Source organism: Aspergillus terreus, genomic scaffold (assembly GCF_000149615.1).
Source record: "Aspergillus terreus NIH2624 scaffold_14 genomic scaffold, whole genome shotgun sequence".
NCBI lineage: Eukaryota > Fungi > Ascomycota > Eurotiomycetes > Eurotiales > Aspergillaceae > Aspergillus > Aspergillus terreus.
In genome coordinates, this window is record NT_165937.1 from 899,443 (window position 1) to 921,129 (window position 21,687).

At 55.7% G+C, this 21,687-nt stretch overlaps 7 protein-coding genes across 7 annotated transcripts; 3 read left to right on the plus strand and 4 right to left on the minus strand.

The window, feature by feature from the left end:
• Positions 1-103: 103 nt before the first annotated feature.
• On the plus strand, positions 104-1,243 carry ATEG_09324 (putative nucleoside-diphosphate-sugar epimerase; the record flags this gene model as incomplete). The annotated part of the gene is made up of 3 exons (XM_001217945.1): positions 104-126; positions 180-385; positions 444-1,243. 3 exons carry the CDS (start codon positions 104-106, stop codon positions 1,241-1,243), a joined length of 1,029 nt encoding a protein of 342 aa, XP_001217946.1.
• Positions 1,244-2,733: 1,490 nt separating this feature from the next.
• Positions 2,734-9,745, plus strand: ATEG_09325 (putative THO complex component (Rlr1); the record flags this gene model as incomplete). Its single annotated transcript, XM_001217946.1, has 2 exons — positions 2,734-7,517; positions 7,567-9,745. 2 exons carry the CDS (start codon positions 2,734-2,736, stop codon positions 9,743-9,745), a joined length of 6,963 nt encoding a protein of 2,320 aa, XP_001217947.1.
• A 1,460-nt stretch (positions 9,746-11,205) lies between these two features.
• Positions 11,206-12,913, minus strand: ATEG_09326 (uncharacterized protein; the record flags this gene model as incomplete). The annotated part of the gene is made up of 4 exons (XM_001217947.1): positions 11,206-11,466; positions 11,596-11,800; positions 12,282-12,573; positions 12,628-12,913. 4 exons carry the CDS (start codon positions 12,911-12,913, stop codon positions 11,206-11,208), a joined length of 1,044 nt encoding a protein of 347 aa, XP_001217948.1.
• Positions 12,914-13,189: 276 nt separating this feature from the next.
• ATEG_09327 (uncharacterized protein) lies at positions 13,190-13,642 on the minus strand (the record flags this gene model as incomplete). The annotated part of the gene is made up of 3 exons (XM_001217948.1): positions 13,190-13,333; positions 13,391-13,437; positions 13,522-13,642. 3 exons carry the CDS (start codon positions 13,640-13,642, stop codon positions 13,190-13,192), a joined length of 312 nt encoding a protein of 103 aa, XP_001217949.1.
• A 238-nt stretch (positions 13,643-13,880) lies between these two features.
• ATEG_09328 (uncharacterized protein) lies at positions 13,881-15,227 on the minus strand (the record flags this gene model as incomplete). The annotated part of the gene is made up of 1 exon (XM_001217949.1): positions 13,881-15,227. One exon carries the CDS (start codon positions 15,225-15,227, stop codon positions 13,881-13,883), a length of 1,347 nt encoding a protein of 448 aa, XP_001217950.1.
• Positions 15,228-17,024: 1,797 nt separating this feature from the next.
• ATEG_09329 (beta-glucosidase H) lies at positions 17,025-19,649 on the plus strand (the record flags this gene model as incomplete). Its single annotated transcript, XM_001217950.1, has 3 exons — positions 17,025-17,094; positions 17,151-17,757; positions 17,807-19,649. 3 exons carry the CDS (start codon positions 17,025-17,027, stop codon positions 19,647-19,649), a joined length of 2,520 nt encoding a protein of 839 aa, XP_001217951.1.
• Positions 19,650-20,213: 564 nt separating this feature from the next.
• On the minus strand, positions 20,214-21,235 carry ATEG_09330 (uncharacterized protein; the record flags this gene model as incomplete). The annotated part of the gene is made up of 3 exons (XM_001217951.1): positions 20,214-20,226; positions 20,325-21,115; positions 21,164-21,235. The coding sequence occupies 3 exons, from the start codon at positions 21,233-21,235 to the stop codon at positions 20,214-20,216; spliced, it is 876 nt and encodes a 291-aa protein (XP_001217952.1).
• Positions 21,236-21,687: the final 452 nt, after the last annotated feature.

Below are 21,687 nucleotides of genomic sequence, written 5' to 3' on the forward strand. Positions count from 1 at the left end.
TAGCTATATATTGATGCCATCCTCCCCACTGACATCCCTGGACTTGGTCTTTTGATCTCCTCGTACACTTAGGTGACATTCCCATCTCTAGAAATTTCACATCATGGCTCCTGTGAAGGTCTTCCTGTAAGTGACTGCATTCCTCAAGTTAGTTACGCTCCTCTCATCTGACTATTTAGCACTGGTGTGACGGGATACATTGGTGGTGACGTCTTCTACACCGTGCACCAAGCTCACCCAGACTGGCAGTATTCAGTTCTCGTTCGCAACAAGGACAAGGGTGCTCAAGTTGCCAGCAAATACCCCGACGTGAGAATTGTCTACGGCGATCTCGACTCGTCTAGCATTATCGAGGAGGAGGTCAAGAACGCTGACATCGTGTTCCGTACGCCCATCCTAACCCTGTCCCGATTTCTATGCGACTCGATTCTAATCAACCCTAGACTGCGCCGACTGTGACCACGTCGCATCGGCCGAAGCCATCGCCAAAGGTGTCGCCCACCATACCGCCCAGAATCCAGTCTGGCTTATCCACACCTCCGGCACTGGCATCCTGACCGTCGAAGACTTCCGCACCAACACCTGGGGTGTGTACCGCAGCAAGGAGCACAATGACTGGGAAGGCGTCGACGAGCTCATCAACCTTCCCGACGACTCCCTGCACCGGAACGTGGACAAGATCATCATCGACGCCGGCTTGCGCAACCCCACCAGCGTGAAGACAGCCATCGTCTGCCCGCCGACGATCTACGGTCCTGGCCGCGGCCCGGGCAACCAGAAGAGCGTGCAGGCCTACTGGCTCACAGAAGCTGTGCTGAAGCGCAAGAGGGGTCTGCTGGTCGGCGAGGGCAAGAACATCTGGCACCAGGTGCACGTGCAGGATCTGAGCAACGTATACCTGGCTCTTGGCGACGCCGCGGCCGCCGGCGGCGGCCAGGCCACGTGGAACGAGAAGGGGTACTATCTCGCCGAGAACGGGTCCTTCGTCTGGGGCGATATCCAGCGGGAGGTGGCGCGCGTCGCCTACGAGAAGAAGCTCATTCCGTCGCCGGATGTCGAGCCTTTGCCGGATGCCCAGGTGACCGAGTTGAATCAGTTTGGTCTGTATGCGTGGGGTAGCAGCTCGCGGGGCCATGCGATCCGCGCGAGAAAGCTGTTGGGCTGGAAGCCCACGCAGCCCAGCTTGATGGAGCTGATTCCTTCAATCGTGGATCTGGAGGCGAAGGATTTGGGTCTGGCTTGATGGTCTTTCCTATAGGCATGATTTATGACACTCGATAGTTTAATGTGCAGAAAATGTTGTTTATTGCTTTGTAATGACCTGTAGTTACATTTTTGGAGTGGCACGGCTCTGAGGTGGCATGGGATGATGGCTTGAGCGGGAACCAAGCGTCGTGAATGCCGGATTGCTAGAAATTGAGGGCATACAATGGATGTACTCGGCACAAAACTCGGTCTGCTGACTTGACAGACCACCGTCGATCCCCATCGCTGCACAACATCTCCGTGCTTCCGCATGGAAATCTTGGTGGTATACGACGGCAAAGAAGCGGTCCCATGGTGCTTGTGGAGGTAAAAGTGCGGGCGGGACGTAGAATAGAACGGAGGCAGCTGAATTTCGTGCGTTCTGGTCTCGCAGTGAGGACAGGAATCGCTTCATGGCCTCTTCGGAAGGGAAGAGCATGCATCTGGAGGACTCTGGTAGCGCGAGGCGTTCCCTCACCGCGGTGACGAGGATTTGGGATGCATAATGCCTTTGCCGGTCAGTTTCAGGTTTAGGCATGACAGAGAGGTGATATAGTACCTTGCGTAGATGGATTTCATCATGAACGTATCCTAGAAAATGGTGAACATAACTGAATGCAACTTGGGCGTTCACTATGGGGTACGTATAATGGTATATACTAGCAAGGCTTTACCGCCATTTTCACTAGGCACATGTTATTTGTTGGCCTCTGCATAGACTTGGCTGCATTGTATCCATAGATGCATGATTATGATGAAAACAGGTCACGCCAGCCCCTCAAATCGCTGTTCTCAACATTTGTAGTCTTTGCTAGGTACATACCTCCGAAAGCTTAGGTAGGATTAAGGCATCCACCAGACGAGAAGGAGCAGAGAAATCATCTATTGGGCAGAATATTAAGCAACAAGATGTTAGTACCATGGCGATAAAGAGCTCGTAATAAGTTTTCTTGGGGTAGATCCTCTCATGTAACAGTTCTTTGTCTGGGTTCTTTGACGACAAATATATCCAGAAGTCTGTGCCGATGTTCCTTTCACGAACAAGATAATCAATTCTCTTAGTAGAACACTATCCGTATAATAACATCGATGTCTTCTATAATAAGTAGGCTAAATAGAAAGTCGTTGGGAGTGGTTGAAATAAAATTGTTGACAACCAAGATATAGTTAGTTGTGGAGGATAAATAAGCGCGGAGGGCGAGACAAGCGACCTAAGCGCGATGCGCGCCAAGCTGGCGGTTTCTGGCGATGATTTGATATCCACCCGTCCATCAAGTGTTACTGCTTTGTTGCACCAGCTCCCCATTGTCATTCCCCCCACCTTGGATGACTGTCTCCTACAGGTAATACTCCTTTGTGGCCATCATACCAGTACTCCCTCAATCATGCTCTGACATTTTCCAACCCATAGGTCACCGCCTAATGCCTCGCGACCTGTCGGAACCATCCTCGTTCTCTGTCTGAGCTTCTAGCTTTGACCGTGCTGTCATGGCTCCTGGTGCCGGAGGAAAGCGGAAGAGAGGAGAAAGACAGTGGTCTGGCGATTCAGGAAACGACGCCGGACGCCCTTCTCCCCATCGGCCAGGCAGCCTGAACATGGCGCAACAACAACAGTCCCCTCGCGAACCCCCCGAGACACGCGGGAGAGGTCGAAGACAGCACAATCGAGGAGGGCGGAATAGCATCGGCCGAAGGCCTAGTAATGACACCCAGAATCTTCCCGGGGCTCGCAAGGAAGGAGCGATGTCGCCTCCGAACACCACACCCGCGAAAGACGCCACGGAATCCAATCAGACAAACGGAGTTACCCAACAACCGCCACCGTCACCAACACCGGCGCCCTCGTCTGTTTCTCAGTCGCAACCTCAGCCCCCTCCTCCTCCCCTCCAGATGTCGCCTATTCAGCCTCGCGGGCCTCCCCCGCCTTTCGACTATGAGTACGTGACCGATACCATCATCGAGGACTGGCTGTCGACCGGAAGACAGAAGCTTGTGGAGGACGGGATACATATCCGGAATGCACAAGATGATGTGAGATTAGCGGCGATGTACCAGGAGCTCATTCGAAGCGCCTTCTACGGTCGGATGTCGCCCACAGATGCAGGCAGCGCCGTGAAGGACATAATTGGAGAAGACGTTGCGGCGGAGGATGTCGATATGGAGAGCGAAGGACAGGCTACGATTCTTGATACCAGATCCCTCTTCCTTGATACCCTATCGATCGTTACTGACTCCGATCCATCGAATCCCGCACTGAGGCCCCTCGTTTTCTCCACTGCGATCAATCCTGCGCTCATGCGCCTTCAGCTTGACACGCCTCTACTGCAGTCTTTGGGTCTTGTTCGAGAGACCTTTGCCCGTATGGGAATCCGCAAACAGACGAATCTCTTGTACCGACAATCGAACTACAACCTACTCCGAGAGGAATCGGAAGGATACTCGAAGCTCCTCACAGAACTGTTCACGACAAGCAATAACGAACCCCCATCCAGTGAGGTCGTCGAAGACACCTTTGAGAAAGTAAAGGCGATGATCGGTGCGTTCGACATGGACGTCGGACGTGTCTTGGACGTGACCTTGGATGTTTTTGCTGCTGTGCTTGTGAAGCAATATCGGTTCTTTGTGAAGCTTCTACGGGCCAGCTCATGGTGGCCTAAAGAAGACACTTTCCGCACCCTGGAGGGAAGCGCTCGCGATACAGGCTTGCCCAACTGGGCTCTCCCGGGCTCTGCGGGTTGGGTGACGACTGACGAAGAGCGCGCCGAGGCCATGCGAAACAACGAGCAGCGGGACAGGCAATTCTGGGACCGTGTAAAGGAAGTCGGAATCCGTGCTTTCTTTGAGATCGGTCGTCGTCCGGTTTCTGAAGAGGAGCTGAAACAAATTCTCCCGGAAACCAACAACCTTTCGGAAGAGGAATTGGAGACAAGGAAATGGATTGCGGAGACCGGCACGCTGCCACCAAAAGGGAACAGGGTAGCTGCGCAGCTTCTTGGATTCAAGCTACGTTTCTATTCTTCGCGGGCACGATCGAAGTCTGATGTTCTTCCCGATAACCTCATTTACCTTGCCGCGCTGCTGATTAAGGTTGGATTTATCTCCCTCCGCGATCTGTACCCGCACTTGTGGAGGCCGGACGATTCTATGGATGCATTGAAGGAGGAGAAAATGAAGGAGAAGGCGGAACGAGAGAGGGCTGCTCGGCCTGGTGGCGGCGTGAATGCGCTGATGTTGGCCGGTGCTTTATCGGATGACACGCTCCCGACTCCACGAATTCGAGAGTCGGAGACAAGATCAGCCACTCCAGGGAAGGAACAGGACGCAGACAAGCCGGCTACCAAGCCGGAGGAGAACGATCTCCCAGAGCCCTCTGACCAGAAAGTCCAACTGTTGAAGAGCCTCCTCGCCATCGGCGCGCTTCCAGAATCCCTCTTCATCCTCAGCAAATTCCCCTGGCTCATGGATGTCTACCCGGAGCTCCCAGAGTTTATCCATCGTATCCTTCACCAGTGTCTGAGCAAGGTTTATGCCTCGTTGCGGCCGATACCCGATGCAGAGGATCTTCGGGAACAGCAACAGATCCCCAGCCACGACCAAACAGGTCTCGGTAAAGGACAAATCCGCCTTTGCCAGGCGCCTCCGCGCCGCGTCCTTCGCTGGGCTCAGCTTGACAAGGAAGACACGAACGATGGTACCGACTATCGGTTTTATTGGGATGACTGGGCAGACAACGTCCCATTGTGCCAGACAGTAGACGACGTCTTCGCCCTGTGCTCGTCCTTCCTCAACCTGTCCGGACATAAGATTGGACAGGACCCGAGCTTACTCACGAAGCTCGCACGGATTGGGAAGCATAGTCTTAACAAAGATGATTCACCAGAGAACCGGGCACGGTGGCAGGATCTTTGCAAACGCCTCTTGCTTCCTTCGATAAGTTTAACGAAAGCGAACCCCGGCGTTGTCAACGAAGTCTTTGATCTCGTGAGCTTTTTCCCTCGGGAGACCCGGTATAACATGTACGCGGAATGGAACTTTGGCCAGACATCTCGACTGCCTGATATCAAATCCGCGTTTGACCTAGCTAGAGCTGAAACGAAGGATGTTCTCAAGCGACTCAGCAAAACGAACATTCGCCCAATGGCTCGCGCGTTAGCCAAGATCGCTTACGCTAACCCCGGAATTGTCATCAATGTCGCCATAAGTCAGATCGAATCTTACGAGAATCTCATCGAGGTCGTTGTCGAGTGTGCACGCTACTTCACCTACCTTGGATATGACATTTTGACCTGGGCCCTAATCAGCTCTCTCGGCCAGAAAGGACGGAGCCGCGTGCAAGAAGGTGGACTGTTGACCAGCAGATGGCTGAACGCGCTCTCGACTTTTGCCGGTCGGACGTTCAAGCGGTATTCTGTCATGGATCCCACGCCTCTGCTGCAATATGTTGTTGAGCAGCTGAAACACAATAATTCGACAGACCTTATCGTTCTGGAGCAACTGATCAGCTCTATGGCCGGTATAATTACGGATACCAATTTCAATGACTCGCAGATCCAGGCCATGGCTGGTGGCGAGGTCCTCCAAGCGCAGACTATCCTTCAGTTGTTGGATCGGCGACACGAGTCCAAGACTACGTCTAAACGGCTGATGAAATCGCTGACGGTATCGAAACTTGCTGGCCAGTTACTTATTGCCATCGCCCAGGAGCGCTGGACTTGCATCTACAAGGAGTCTGATGGCTCTTCTGAGCTCAAGTTACTGGGAAATATCTTCGACGAGATCCACCGAGTACTGGCACAGTATCTCGATCTGCTGCGCAGCAATCTCTCCGTGGAGGAGTTTGATTCCTTCGTTCCTGACCTCGCATCTCTAATTAAGGAGTTTGGTATCCAACCGGAAGTCGCCTTCTGGATCCGGCGACCCAGCATTGCCAAGAGAATTGCTCAAGATGAGGCGCTGAACGGCCAGGATGAAGACTCTCCGTCGCAAACTGAAAAGATGGAGACAGCTGATGATGGAGAGGCCGCTGCCGAGGGCGAGGTATCCGAGTCCATGGACGTCGATAAAGAACAGTCCGACAAAAACCAGTCCAACTCGAGGTCTACCGAACAACCATCCATCAACCCAGTCATGCAGGAAATGCAAGATCAAGTCAAGTCCGTCTTATCCTCCGATACCTGGGGCGTTGTTGGCTTGCAATTCTACACAACTTTTTGGCAACTGTCTCTTTATGACGTGCACGTCCCCCAGAAGGCGTACGAGGATGAAATTGACCGTCAAAAGAGGAAGGTCGTGCAAATCAACAGTGATCGATCTGACATAAGTATCGCTGGGTCTCAAAGGAAGGAGAGCCAGAAGAAGCAAGTCACACAACTCCAGGAACGGATCTTAGAAGAGAACAAGGCCCATCTGAAAGCCTACGGTCAGATGAGGGCAAAACTTCAGAAAGAAAAGGACCGCTGGTTCTTTGGCATGCGAGGGAAGCATGATTCTCTGAACGTCTCTTTGCTGGAACAGTGTTTCCTCCCCCGCCTGCTTCTGTCGCCGATTGACGCTTTCTACTGCTTCAAATTGCTCAAGTTCCTTCATGCTTCTGGAACCCCGAACTTCCGCACTGTCGGCTTGTTGGACCAGCTGTTCCGTGAACAGCGCCTCACCGCTCTCATCTTCCTCTGTACTTCTCGAGAAGCTGACAATCTTGGCCGCTTCTTGAATGAGATTCTCCGCGACCTCAGTCGGTGGCATGCGGACAAGGCTGTGTATGAAAAGGAGGCCTTTGGAACGAAGAAGGATCTTCCTGGCTTCGCCATGACGGTGGACCCTGAAGGCAAGCCCACTACATTTCTGGACTATGAAGATTTCCGCCGTCTTTTGTACAAGTGGCACAGACTGTTCTCATCTGCGCTCAAGACCTGTTTGAATGGTGGTGAATACATGCACATCCGCAATGCTATCAGTGTGTTGAAGGCTGTTGTCCAGCACTTCCCGGCTGTCAACTGGATCGGCCGTGACATGCTTGTGTGTGTGAACACACTGAGTCAGAAGGACGAACGAGACGACGTCAAGATTCCTGCGGCATCACTGATCGGTGATTTAAACCGACGCGAGAAGAAGTGGTTACTGCCCCAAGCGTTTATGATCACAAGCCAGCCGGCACCGAAAGGAAGTCAAAATAAGCCCGATGCCGACAGGAGCAAACCCTCCACTCCCCGACCCGAAACGACACCAGGCCCACTGAATGCTGCAGCGCCTGAGTTCAAACCTTCCACAACCGAGTAAGTTATGACGAAGACGTATCGTCAGCTCTAATCTAACCGTCAGCAGATCTCAAGGTGCAACCAAACCCGAGACCAAGACGGAGGTCGAAGACGGAGAAATCGAAGATGCGAAGATGACGGATGCGCCGAAACCCACACAGGACGCTGAATCAGCACAGAATCCAACGGAAGACAAGAAGGAGCCTGCTGCAGAGCTAGCCCCCAAGGAGGCGCCACACGGCACTAACGAGGAAGAGGAAAAGCCATCGACTGATGACAAGGATGGTCCACAATCACTTCCCACGGCTGAGTCTCAGACACCAAAAGGTCCCGAGCCGCGCCACCCCAATATCCCCAAGCGCCCTGATGTTGATCGACCTAGCGCCCAGAGCGCTCGTTCTTCTCATATCCACACACCAGGCCGTTCTTTCCGAGAAGAGAGTCGCTTACCACCGCGACCTGATCTCATGGACGACCGTCGCGAAAGGCATCCTGACTATCCTCGCGGCCGATTTGGCGAACACGACTATAACCGGTCATTTGACCAACCTATGGGTGATGGGCGCTATGATCGCCTGGGTCGCGATTATCCTCCCAGGCAACCGATGGACGAACCCTTCCGTGGTCCCTATCACCGGGACTCACGTCTCCCGCGAGAGCCAGATTGGCCCGATCGTGGGCGTGGCGCACGTGGCGGCCCAACAACACACCCTGATCGCATGGAGATGATCCAGGACCTTCCCGACAGAGAAGCCCAAAGGCGTGGAGACCCGACACGTCACGATAAAGACGATCGGAGGTCCCTCTCATCCAGACTCTCTCCTCCCAAAGATCTCCCAAGCCGACCCGAGCGCTTTCCTGATGGTCGTCGGCCTCATATGCGCCACGAAGATTTGCCAACGGGACCTCGCGGCGACAGACCTGGGCGCGGCGGTGAGCTGATCTCAGGTGGAGACTCGAGAGAGCCACCAACTGGCCCTGATATGACAGCTGGGCGCCTCCGGCAACCGGAGCCGGCTGATATCCCCGCTGGTCCTCGGGGACGCAACCAACCCCGCGGTGGACGACAGCAGCAACAACAGCAGCAGCCCGGACCGGCTCCGAGTACTGGGCCTGCTTCTCAGGAGCGACAACCACCCACGGGACCCAGTCGACAGATGCGCACAGGACCGGAGCAACAACCTCAGTCTGCCCCTCCTTCTCCTTCAGCCGAAAGACTCGATACGTCCGGCATTCATCCCGATCGACTCAGGAACCTTCAAGAGGAGCCACCCCAGGGAGGTGGGTATAACTCTGGGCGTGGTCCACCTGCAGGGCCTGTCCTACCGCCATCAGGGCCGCGTAGCGCGGGAGGGGCCCATACGCGTGGTCAAAATGCACCTGGTTTTGGTGGCGAGCGAGGACGCGGTGATAAACGATTTGCTGGGATCAACAACATGCTTCAGCAGACGGGTGGTCCTCCGGATCGCGCCCCTCCACCGGTCGTTAGAGGTCGTGGCGCCAACCGCCAGGCCAGCGCCCAAGGTGGTCGACCACAAACCTCGGGAGGCCCTCCTGATCTTCTGACTCCACGGGGACCCCAGGATGATGATCAACCCCGACGACGAGGTGAGCAAGATGAGACTGCGGGGGCCGAACGGCGTCCTCCACGGTACTCCGCCGGCAGCTATCCCCATGACCGGGAGCGTGAGCGCGAGAGAGACCGAGAACGAGATCGCGAGCGCGAACGGCGCGAAGACGATGGATCCCGTAGCAGTCGGCGGGAGGAACATCGAGACCGTAATCGGGACTATGAGCGTGAGCGTAGCCGCAGGAGTGATGCAGGCAGTTCTTCCCGAGAAGAGCGGTTCGAGTCGCGTGAAGCGTCGCGCCGGGGACCTGGTTCCCGCGAAGACAACCGTCGTCGGCGTGACCGCGAAGATGCACCGGAGGCGACGCAAGGCCACGACGAGGGCCGTTTACGTCCTCCATCGTCACTTGGTGGACAACCTCCGCCGCCTCCTCCGCCACCTCCACCCCCAGCCGCCGGGGAAGGAGAGCGTCGCTGGGCTGGCGGGCGCGATCGGGACCGCGACCGTAACCGAGACCGCCAACGGGATCGGGAATATCAGCGCGAAAGTGGTGGTGGCTCAGGAGGCGTACCTCACAAGCGTCGGCGAGGCGATGATGGTGGACGTGGGGAGGGCAGCGGTCGTGGCGGCATGAGGACGGGCGGTGACAATAAACGACCGCGAAGGGGCGCATGAGTTGAGAGGATTGATTATTGAACTGATGATGAGTCTCTCTTTTAGTTTCCTTACCCATGATGCATCTATAGGTGTTTTGGTTTGCTTTGTTTATTCTTTCGGGACTTGTTGGGTCCAATGTATTTCTCCACTATTGATACAATAAGATTAATGTGTTGGTCGCTCTAGAATGATCGCACTGTACACTTGATGACTGAAGTCACTATGGACTGACTGCTACCAAGTAGCAGATAGCTTTTCTCCTATGGCTCATGGACAGTTTGCACGCAATATAGGCTCCGCGTCAATGGACAATGTTCACTTCCGGTTGAAGTCGAATCGCAAACCGCCTCCAGACGTTATCGCTAATCTTTTGGGCGAGTTCCAAGACATCTTTACGACTTGCACCTCCATGATGGACCAAGATAAGGGCATGGCCGTGGTAAACCCCAAGACGGCCATCCGTGCAGCCCTTCCATCCGCATGTTTGGATCAAGGACGCCGCTGGCACAGTCATCGGTTCCATTCCAGACCGTTCCATTCCAGACCGTGGAAACAGCGGCATCTGCGGATGAAGTTTCGTCAAGCATCGAGAAGTCGCCAGATCCACGACGGGGTTTTTGAAGAAACTCCCCGCGCATGCTTGAACAGTGGGTGATTGCACGAGGGCTCTCACATCCGCGACATTCTGGATGGGAATGAAGTATCTGGCGATGCAACTGATTTTCAGGCTGTTGTAAGGACGGAGGTCGACGTGTTCGTGGAGGGGCATTCTGCTCTGCGATGGTTGTTCCCATGGATGCAATTGTTCATGGAAGATGGTGCAAGGGACACGTGCAGCGATACTGGTTCGTCATGCAGATGCATACGCTACACCGCTTGTCTCCTTATTATCATATTTCACTGCAGAAGGCCCCAAGTTGTTTCCTGGTCGCCTCTCCTGTGCCGATGCAATGTCAGACTCGTTTGCCATCCAGGGTGGCCGGGACGTCGTGGGCGAGATCGCCGTCTCCGGATCTAAGAATGCCTCGCTTGCCCTCATAGCTGCGGCGTTGTTAGCCAGCGGACGCAGTGCGCTGGAGGACTGTCCTCGAATCTCCGACATCACGAGCCTGACGCAAATTATGTCCTATCTGGGTGTCGAGTCCACAAGGATTGCAAGCACGCTTCATATCGACGTTACAAATCTTCAGCGTCACTCAATACCGGCTGTCCTCTCCACCAAACTCCGGGCATCGATCCTCCTCCTGGGGGTCTTACTCGCCCGCTTAGGACACGCTAAGATTGCACTCCCCGGGGGATGCAAGCTCGGAGAACGTTCCATCGAGGAGCATCTCAAGGGCCTCGAGGCACTAGGTGCGCAGATTCGCGTGGGAGAGTTTATCGAAGCATCTGTGCCGCCGCCTGGACTTCACGGCGCAGTCATAACGCTCAAGACGCCAACCGTACTCGGAACGGGGAACATCATGATGGCTGCATGCTTAGCACGCGGGACGACGCATATCGTCAACGCAGCTCGAGAGCCGGAAGTGGTCGACCTGGCCCGCTGCCTCGTGGACATGGGGGCTGAGATTACCGGTCTCGGTACCAGTGTCCTTGTCATCCACGGCCGGGACACACTTCATCCTTATAAATACAAGGTGATGGAAGATCGCATTGAAGGAGGGACCTTTCTCATCTTGGGCGCCATGTGTGGCAATCCTCTCACGGTCCATGGCTGCCACGCAGGGCATCAGAAGGAACTACTCAAGCTGTTGCGAGCCGTTGGGGCCAAGATAGATGTCCAGGGTCGATCGATTGTTGTTCGGAGAGCCACAGCACCAGCAGCCATCGAGTTCCAGACAGGCCCATATCCTTCGTTTCCGACGGACCTGCAGCCGCAGCTGATGGCTTTGCTGGCGACAGCTAAAGGTGTGAGCCAGATAACGGAGACTGTTTTTGACCAAAGGTTCAATCAGGTCCCTAGTCTGAGAGCAATGGGAGCCAGCATTTCCTTGGACGGTGCAAATGCCGCTGTATATGGTGCGGGTGGTCTGTCCGGGGCTATTGTTACCGCGACAGATCTCCGAGCCGGAGCTAGCTTGGTTCTAGCAGCTATTGCTGCTCCTGGGCTGTCCATTGTTCATAAGGTTGAAAATATCGATCGAGGCTATGAGAATCTGGAGCATAAGCTGCGTGCAATAGGAGTGTCTATTCGGAGACTCCAGGCCAACCCTACAGTGAAGATTAACAGTCATTCTATTGTTGTCGATGGGGCAGCTGTGGCTTGTCCCGACAAGAACAACACTGAAGCACGTTGATAACTCCATTGATCTGGTCGTTGGGATCGTTTGGGTATATTTGAGAACATCAAAACGGCACAATCCCCTCTCGTCGGATGATCTTCCCAACATCCTCATCCCTCGCGCCTTCTACGACGCTCGCAATGAACGTCCCTCCAATGCTGGGGTCAGCGCCAGCCCCCACCGACTTTAAATACTCCGGCCCATTCCCTCCAAGATTAGTTGCCAGGAACCCCGGTGCCACACTCCAGACCTTGACTCCATCGGCTTTCAACTTATGATTGTAGTCGATCATGAGCATGTTCAGGGCAGTCTTGCTGCACCGGTATCCGATGGTCTCGAAGTCGATGTGCTTCGGCCATCCAGCTGGCTGCGGAGGCGTCGGGAAGTATTGCTGACTAGCGACGGACATCTGCGACAGGCCAGCAATGAAGAGCAGTCGAGGGTCGGCTGATTTGAGCAGGAGCGGCATGAAGATATACGTCATGACATGTGCGCCGCTCACGTTGATGTTGTACGCCTGGTTGAAGCAGTCGCGAAGACCGATCTGTCCGTCGAATGCGGCGCCTGCCGGGTGTTAGTACACGGAGTGTCGGCATTGGGGAGCTGTCTGTGGCATACCAGCATTATTGATCAGCACGTCGATATACTCGGTCTTCGCCTTGACCGTCTCGAAAGCGTGCTGGATGGACTCGTCGGTCGACACATCGACCTGCAGCACTTCCAGAGTGCTGGTAGACTGCGGGAACTCTTTGCGAAGCGTCTCAATGGCCGCCTCGCCCTTCTCCACTGACCGACTTCCGACGAAAATGCGATACGCCTGGTCGGACTGGACGAGGGCTTTGACGGTCTCGTAGCCAATGCCCGTATTGGCGCCGGTGATTACGACGATCTTTGGAGATGACATATTGGTTTGTGTCTGGCCACGACAGCAGTGCACTGGTATGGGAGGGATCATGAGAGTAGTGGGTGATCGTCTTTGCTTTTATACTTCGGATGGAGTTAACGATGGGTCGTTGCTGGTTAAGTCCGCCTGGACCCTTGCTGATGCCTTCGTTTTTAGTATCTTATCTCCGCTACGACCGTCAAGTATGGCGAGATATGATGATGACAGAGGCATTATGCTGTTCTAAGATGGGTCTAAAGTGCTAAGCATGCTACAATTGCATAAACATCATATCTCTCAGTGGTAGAGGCCCCCATTGGCACGCTTTACCATGGTATAAGGCGCACCCACGCGGTTCAACACCTTGACCTCGCGAGGCTTTAGATACATCGGCGTTGTGATGGCAAAGTACTTCTCATAGTATGGCTTCTTCGCTTGGACCTGGGGGAGGATAAGTATTTGATGCAACGGTGGTCATCCATCAACTATACTTCTAACAACCACTCTGTCGATTGGGACCTGGTAATTGTCAATCAAGTAGCTAACTATTCTCCGAGAGGCCTACCAATTCTCTACCCAGGATATAGTGCCTGGGTCCTCTGGCGATTGATACACCTCGAAGAACGTACACTCCGGCTCAGCAATGACGTTGTCATAGAGAGGTTTGAACTCTTCCCAGAATTTCCCGAGGTTCTCGGGACGGATATAAACGGTCATGTGGAGAGACAGGCTTTCCGTCGAGTTCGACATGGCTTCGGATATACGACAGACGGGGATACCGGAGAATTGAAGATGTTCAGATGCTCTTTTATGTCCTTTGGGGGCCGCTGACATCAGCGCTAACATCCGGCCAAATCTAATGTGTGCTCCTGCAGGATCCGAGAATAACGTTATCTTCGCTCAAGTAGGATTAATTCTATTGCTTATGGGGAAACTAGCTCTAGCTGTCTATAGAGATATGATTAGAACAGAATGGGAAGCCTTTGCGTTATGCTGCCACCAGCTCAAAATACTTGAGAAACTCTTCATCCCTCCTCAGCAGTTCGTGCTCCTCGGCAGCCACCTGCACAAAAATCTCAAACACTCTGTTGTCCCTCCGTCCAATACTGGGCAAAACCAAGCAATAAGCCCCAGTGACTGGCCGGTGCGTTCGAAAGGCAACCGGCAATGAGCCTCCTCCCATGTGGTACTTGTCGATACCGATGCCCCGGGTGCACCAGCTGTTCATGAGAATATCCATGTCATGAAAGTCACTGTGCACACCGAGTTGTTCTGTTGGGGAGAGGGTCTTGACAAGCGAGGTCAGATCATGGATCGAGGACAGACTGACGGGGTCTATGGATTGGCGGATCAGGCTAGCTGCAGTTGCAAGACCTTTCTCTCCATCTAAGGTCATCTCTTGGGCAGTCATAGGGCCCGCGTGAGTAGGAAAGGCTCCATTGCCAAAGTACCGCTCCGAGGTTCTGTTCTCTGGGTCCCGGGAGCGCACATTGACGGGATGGAGGAGACGAGTCAATGATGTGGCTTTCTCTGGGTGCAGACGGATTCGGGCACGGGTGATCGAAGTCCAGAGGAGCGCAGAGATGCAGTCGTACGTGGATATGTAGTCTACTCCCTGGAGGTACGGAGTGCATTGCGCTTTGAGTTGTTGAACGGAGGCCTCGGTGATCTGATAGATGCTTGTTTGGAAGGGCGGAGGGGGCTTTGGAACAAAGGGGGCCTTTTCTGCCACGTGGTACGTTGGGAGCCTGTCGAGAAGTTCCTGCCTTGGGAGGCCCTCTGTTCCGTTGTATGGCGTTTTGTTGAGATCTGGGGTGTAGACGGGCATCTCCTGGCCTTGCTGATGGGCTTTGGCGCCTTGACAGATCAAGGATAGGAACGCGTCCATGGACGCCCAGTCCCCTACCATGTGATGCATGGTGAAGCCTAGGATCAGGCCGCCCTCGATAACGTTCAACTGCAGAGCGCATACTGGTTTCTCGTCCGCAGGCATCTCAGGTAGGAGTAAGACAGGGTCCAAATCATTTGGAGAGAACGAACCGGTGGCCAAGGCAGAGAATGACTTGTGCTCTCTGGGGCCCAAATAGTTGACGATGCACCGCACATGCTTTCCTGGGGCTGTCACGATGCAGAGTCTCCCAGACTTGTCAACTTGAAGATTTCCCGCCATGAAAGGAAACTGACGGGTCGCATTGCTCAGCCCTTCTTTGACTGAGGCTGCGAAGTGGTTTGTATCCACTCCCGGCTGGAGCTCATAGAAGACAAAGGCCTTCACCATCATGGGAACAGATATTCTGTCAAGATCTGACAGGTCGTCTTTCCTGATGTCGTCCATGCTGAATGATAGCTGCGTTGGATCTGCTTTGAAGCTTGGATCAATTGGATGGGGAAGAGGTGTTGGATATTGGTATCTCCAACAGACATGGAAAGACGCTGCCTACGGAGTAGTTGCACAGCTCCTTGGTTGGTATTATTAGTCTCGAGCAATTGTGGGGCTGATGGACTCGGTCCCAGACTATACTTTTTTTTTTTTGCCGTTCATATCTCTTGTTACCGGTAGTTGTAGACCGGATACTGGTACAGTATCCATGGCATTGAACCGGGGTGGCATGAGAAGCCCTGACTGTGCTTGATGTCAGATCTGGAACACACAGTTCAATCTCTAGGTCTCGTCTATAGATCCAACCAACCTTAAAATGTGCACGCCATACTAGAGCTCTGTTATTTGCTCAATCAAGGTTCAGCTATGCTCCCCTTTGTATCTGTCAATACAGGCCATCCCGTACGGGCTGCCATGGCTTCACCGCCTATACAAAATCGATATAGCGGTTAGCCCTCGCACCTCGCCTGCAGACCGCCCATTCAGAAGAGATCAGAATCCCTAGTAGAAAAGGAGTCGATTTCTCGCTAGATTTTAGATAAATTTTAAATCCTTGCTTCAGCCCTATTTTAGCGGTAAATCAGCAGTATTTCAGACATTTGCAGATTGACAGTAAGAGTATCACTCTTCTCCCACGCTCACGTGCATTCATCAAAGCCTCCAGGCCGGTATATAGATAACTCTCTCGACAGAACTCAGCAACGGTTTAATTGCCAGACAACATATCTCTGGTGCATCAAGCTCCAGATGACACTACTCATGCATCCATTGGTGGAGTTTCGCAAGTATAGACATGCGACGTCGACGCTCACTCGATATATGGTCGAGTGACGAGTAGTCCCTGTCGATCATTTTAAGGCCACGAGACCTGCAACGGCTCATCTGTCACCCGGCCCTTGTTTCCGCCGCTAGGATCTGATATTTTCCGTATTGATTCATGTGTTCCGGCGGGGATGGACTGACGTCTGGGGGTGCAGGGGTATATGCTATGAGGGCAAAGCAAGACACGTGACGGGACACCAAATCTGAACTCCTCAACACCACAAACACCAACCTCCTCCTCCATCACACACCATCTCCATCGGACCAACTCCACGTGCAGTCAGCCACAAAGAACGCCGCAGCCGGTTCCAACTGGTTGCAGGCATGTCGGGCCGACATCCGCCAATCCCCACTGGCGAAGCAGATCGGCTAAACTTCGGAGTCACGGACACTGCTCCGTGCTCTTTTCATCGTCAGCCCGACTATCCTGATTGAGCCGAAGCTCTCTATATGATCGTTCCTGGCGCCGGATACGGTGTTTCAGGGCCTTCCGACTTCCCTCACCCGACCCTCTGGTTTCACCATCGCGGCCACCTGTTCTCTTCTCCACAGAGGGGGAGCATGCCGGACGGTCCGACGATCCATCCTTCAGAGCCTGTCGCGCTGGTCACTCGACGCGAAGCGGGGAGTTCGGGAATGAATTGCGGTTGACGATAACTAATGTGCTGGCGGTGCAGTGTACATACTGGTCGCCTGGTCGGTACAATTGTCTGCTTCCTATCTGGTGGGTTGGCTGGCCCATTCTCGAATGAGATCCTATATAGCTGGAGACCCCGCCATTGCGATCCATCATTTTTATCAATCTGTTCTCCTCTACATTCCCCTCTCTTGCTGTCCTTTTCCTCTCCTACATCAATTTCTGGCTGTCCCCTAGCTTGATTTTACCAACAAAAATCTTCTCCGTTGACCGGACGAAGCACAACAATCAAAATGACTCGGCTTGACGTGGAAAAAACCATTGAGGAGCTCACATTGGGGGAGAAGGTGGCCCTGACTGCCGGTAAGACCGCGTCATCCAATTGTTTCAACTGACGGGAACTAACGTGAGCGCGACAGGAATCGACTTCTGGCATACAGCCTCCGTCCCCCGTCTGAACATCCCCACCCTGCGGATGTCCGATGGTCCCAATGGTGTCCGCGGTACTCGGTTCTTCAACGGCGTGCCGGCTGCCTGCTTTCCCTGTGCCACCGCTCTGGGAGCGACCTGGGATACGGAGCTGCTGCACGAGTGCGGACGGCTGATGGGTGAAGAGTCCATCGCCAAGGGATCGCATATCATCCTGGGCCCCACGATCAACACGCAACGGTCCCCGCTAGGTGGACGTGGATTCGAGTCATTTGCCGAAGACGGCGTGCTGTCCGGTAACCTGGCCGGCTACATGTCCAAGGGTATCCAGGAGAAGGGCGTTGCGGCGACGTTGAAGCATTTCGTCTGCAATGATCAGGAGCACGAGAGACTGGCAGTGGATAGCATCGTGACTATGCGCGCCATGCGCGAGATCTATCTGATGCCATTCCAGCTCGCCATGCGCATCTGTCCCACGGCTTGCGTCATGACCGCGTACAACAAGGTCAACGGCACACATGTCAGCGAGAACAAGCAGATCATCACCGACATCCTCCGGAAGGAGTGGGGATGGGATGGACTTGTCATGAGTGACTGGTATGTCTTGCGATCCCATCTGGCGGTCACCCGTGCTAACAACGTCCAGGTTCGGAACCTACAGTACCTCCGAAGCCATCAACGCCGGTCTGGATCTCGAGATGCCCGGAAAGACGCGCTGGCGGTCGACTCCTCTCGCGCACGCCGTGTCCTCCAACAAAGTCGCCGAGTTCGTCATGGACGAGCGCGTCCGCAATGTGCTCAACCTCGTCAACTTCGTCGAGCCCCTGGGCATCCCCGAGAACTGCCCGGAGAAGGCGCTGAACCGCCCGCAGGATCAGGCGCTCCTGCGCCGCGCCGCGGCCGAATCCATCGTGCTGATGAAGAACGACGACAACATCCTGCCGCTGAAGAAGGACAAGCCGATCCTGGTCATCGGGCCGAATGCCAAAATCGCCGCCTACTGCGGTGGAGGCTCCGCCTCCCTCGACCCCTACTACACCGTCACCCCGTTCGAGGGTGTCTCTGCCAAGAGCACCGGCGCGGTCACCTTCTCGCAGGGCGTGTACTCGCACAAGCAGCTGCCGGAGCTGGGCCCGCTCATGAAGTCGGCCGACGGAAAGAAGGGCTTCTCCTTCCGCGTGTACAAGGAGCCCGTGTCGGCGCCTAGCCGCGAGCTCGTCGATGAGCTGCACCTCGTGTCGTCCAGCGGCTTCCTCATGGACTATGTACACCCCAAGATCGATTCGCTGACCTTCTACGTCGACATGGAGGGCTACTTCACGCCCGAGGAGGACGGCGTGTACGACTTTGGCGTTACCGTCGTCGGCACGGGCAAGCTGCTCATCGACGGCGAGACCGTTGTCGACAACACCAAGAACCAGCGCCCCGGCTCCGCCTTCTTCGGCACCGCCACCGTCGAAGAGCAGGGCAGCAAGGAGCTCAAGGCCGGCCAGACCTACAAGGTCGTACTGGAGTTCGGCACCGCGCCCACCTCCGACCTTGACACCCGCGGCGTCGTCGTCTTCGGCCCCGGCGGCTTCCGCTTTGGCGCCAGCCGCCGCGTCAGCCAGGAGGAGCTCATCGCCAAGGCCGCCGACGCCGCCGCGCAGGCCGAGCAGGTCGTCATCTTCGCCGGACTGACCAGCGAGTGGGAGACCGAGGGCCACGACCGCGACCACATGGACCTGCCGCCCGGCAGCGACGAGATGATCCAGCGCGTGCTGGCCGCCAACCCCAACACCGCCGTCGTCATCCAGAGCGGCACCCCGGTCACCATGCCGTGGGCCGCGCAGACCAAGGCGCTGGTGCAGGCCTGGTTCGGCGGCAACGAGTGCGGCAACGGCATTGCCGACGTGCTGTACGGCGACGTCAACCCCGCCGGCAAGCTGCCGCTCAGCTTCCCCGTGCGCCTGCAGGACAACCCCAGCTACCTCAACTTCCGCTCCGAGCGCGGCCGCGTCCTCTACGGCGAGGACGTCTACGTCGGCTACCGCTACTACGAGAAGGTCAACCTGGCCCCGCTGTTCCCCTTCGGCCACGGCCTGTCCTATACCACCTTCGAGCGCTCCGACCTGACGCTCGCCACCGTCCCGGAGAAGCCCCAGTACGAGACCGCCGGCGAGCCCATCACCGCCTCCGTCACCGTCACCAACACCGGGCCCGTCGCTGGCGCCGAGGTCGTACAGCTGTGGGTGCGCCCGCCGCCGACGGGCGTTAACCGCCCCGTGCGCGAGCTGAAGGGCTTCGCCAAGGTGATGCTCAACCCGGGCGAGCAGAAGCGCGTCGACATTGTCGTCGAGAAGAAGCTGGCCACCAGCTGGTGGGACGAGCAGCGCGAGATGTGGGCGTCCGAGAAGGGCCAGTACGAGGTGCAGGTGACGGGCACGGGCGCGGACGTTCTGACGTCGTCGTTTGCCGTCGAGAAGACCCGCTTCTGGCTTGGCCTGTAGATGTTATGATTATGGCGATATGATGTCGGATGTCAACTGCATAGATAGTGACGAGACTGCAATGGTACCTTTACGACTGAACGTGCATGACGCATTAGGACCTGTCGGACTACAAGACATAGGACATGACAATACTAGTATGCACATCATTCTGGGGTACCTAGGTATAGACATTCTACAATGTGATACTATGCCACAACAACATTACTCCAACGTAATGCCTAATCCCTCGCGCGCTCCCGCTTCGTCAGCCTACCAAAGAAGCTCTTCACTCTTTGAAAGAAACCCTGTTTCTGCTCCTCTTCGCCCCGACCCAACCCCGCCAGCGTCGCTCTAGTCCGCGCAGACCACGAAGACGGCAACCTCGACGCATTCGATCTGGGCCGACGCAGCCGCGCTGAGTCCGCACACACGGCCGTCGGCGGCGGCGCAATCCGCGAGACGGGCCGACTGCTCGCGCCCATCCGCGCCATGACCGCTTCGCGGAGACTCGTCTCGCGCCGCGACTCCTCCTCGGCCGTCATGATGTGCATGAAGCCCCTGCTGTCGACGATGACACCGGGCTCATGCGCAAGGCCTCCACGGGAGCTTTCAGCCGCGTCGGAATGGCCGACGCCGCCCATGCGCTCCAGTGGCTCGCCATCGTACAGCTTCGACTGGCGGCTCGACGCGTACCCCCCGTCCGGCAGGGCGAAGCTCGGCGACGTAGTGCTCCAGGACGTCGGCGGGGTCGAGAGGAAGCTCGGCACGGTGTCTGTGGACAGGAAGGCGGCGTCGGAGCCGAGGAACACTTCGACGTCGCTGTCGGAGAGGTCGGTGTTGTCGTCGTCTGTGTTGGGGGTGGAGGTTTGTGGTTTCGGGTCGGGCCCGCACAGGAACGCGCGTGTCCCCTTTTTGTGTGCGGGGGAGGTCTGTCCTGGGGCGGGGGCGCCGGTGACGGACTGGATTTCGGTGGGCGGGCGCGCGCCGCGCAGCGAGTGCTGGCTGGCGTAGGTGGTGGCCGAGCCGGCGGTCGTGCATCGGCGCTGGCTGAAGATGGACGAGGAGCCCGGGCGGACGGTGTCGGGCTCGGAGGGCCGGTCCGAGTGCGAGGACTGCAGAATGCGCATAGTCTGGCGGCTTGGTTGGGCGGTTAGGGCGACGCCCGAGTCGTAGCGGTTGTCTTTGAGGGCGGCGAGGTCGGGACCCGCCAGCGGCGTGTAGTATTTCGAGTTGATCTGGGGGTGGGCCGCAGGCGAGTCATCTTTCTGGGCGGAGTTTCGCTCGGAGGGAGCTTGTTCGGTGGATGGGACGCCCCGTTCGATTCGGTATATGAGCAGGGAGCAGGAGAAGCGGATCTCGGACTCGAGGGCCGGGTCGATCTTCTGGCGATCGATCAATGGGGATGGAGGGTGGTGGTGAGAGGGTGTGTCTATGAAGTCAAAGTATCGGGAGGGAGTGTCACCGGAGAAGGTGAATGTGGGTTTCTGTGGTTGTTAGCGATGGTTCGTGAGAGTTGGGGTGTTGGTGAATACCTGCGAGTTGAAGAAGGCCAGGGAGGGTCGCTTCTTCAGCACCGAGGCTTTCCTCGGACGAATACCCTCCATAATGTTTGATGGAGCCAGCCACCAATATGACAGGGATTGAGGTAGAGACAGGAACGAGTGAAGCCGTGAGCCCGTAGGTCTGCTATATGGGTAACACGGTGACAGTCTACCGGCCAACGTCGAGTATGCTTCTAGCGCACCCCGAGTATGTTTCGATTTAGATAGACGGACGATGGTTTAAACGACGAGAATGCCACAGCGTTATGGCAGTCGTCCGGAGCGATGGATGGAATGTGGGGAAAGCTTAGCTCGCGTAGCGTGGAAAGGAGATGAAAAGAACGGGGAGAAAAGGAGTAATAAGGTCATGTCAAACGAGTGAAGTATTAAACGAGGACCGAGCGACAGCCAAGGATGAAATCAGGTCGAAGGTGAAGCCGGCCGCTGCATCTCCAGACGGATCGCTCCCCTGTCGAGGAAGAGGCAGATGGACGCACGAAAGTGGCGACGGCGAT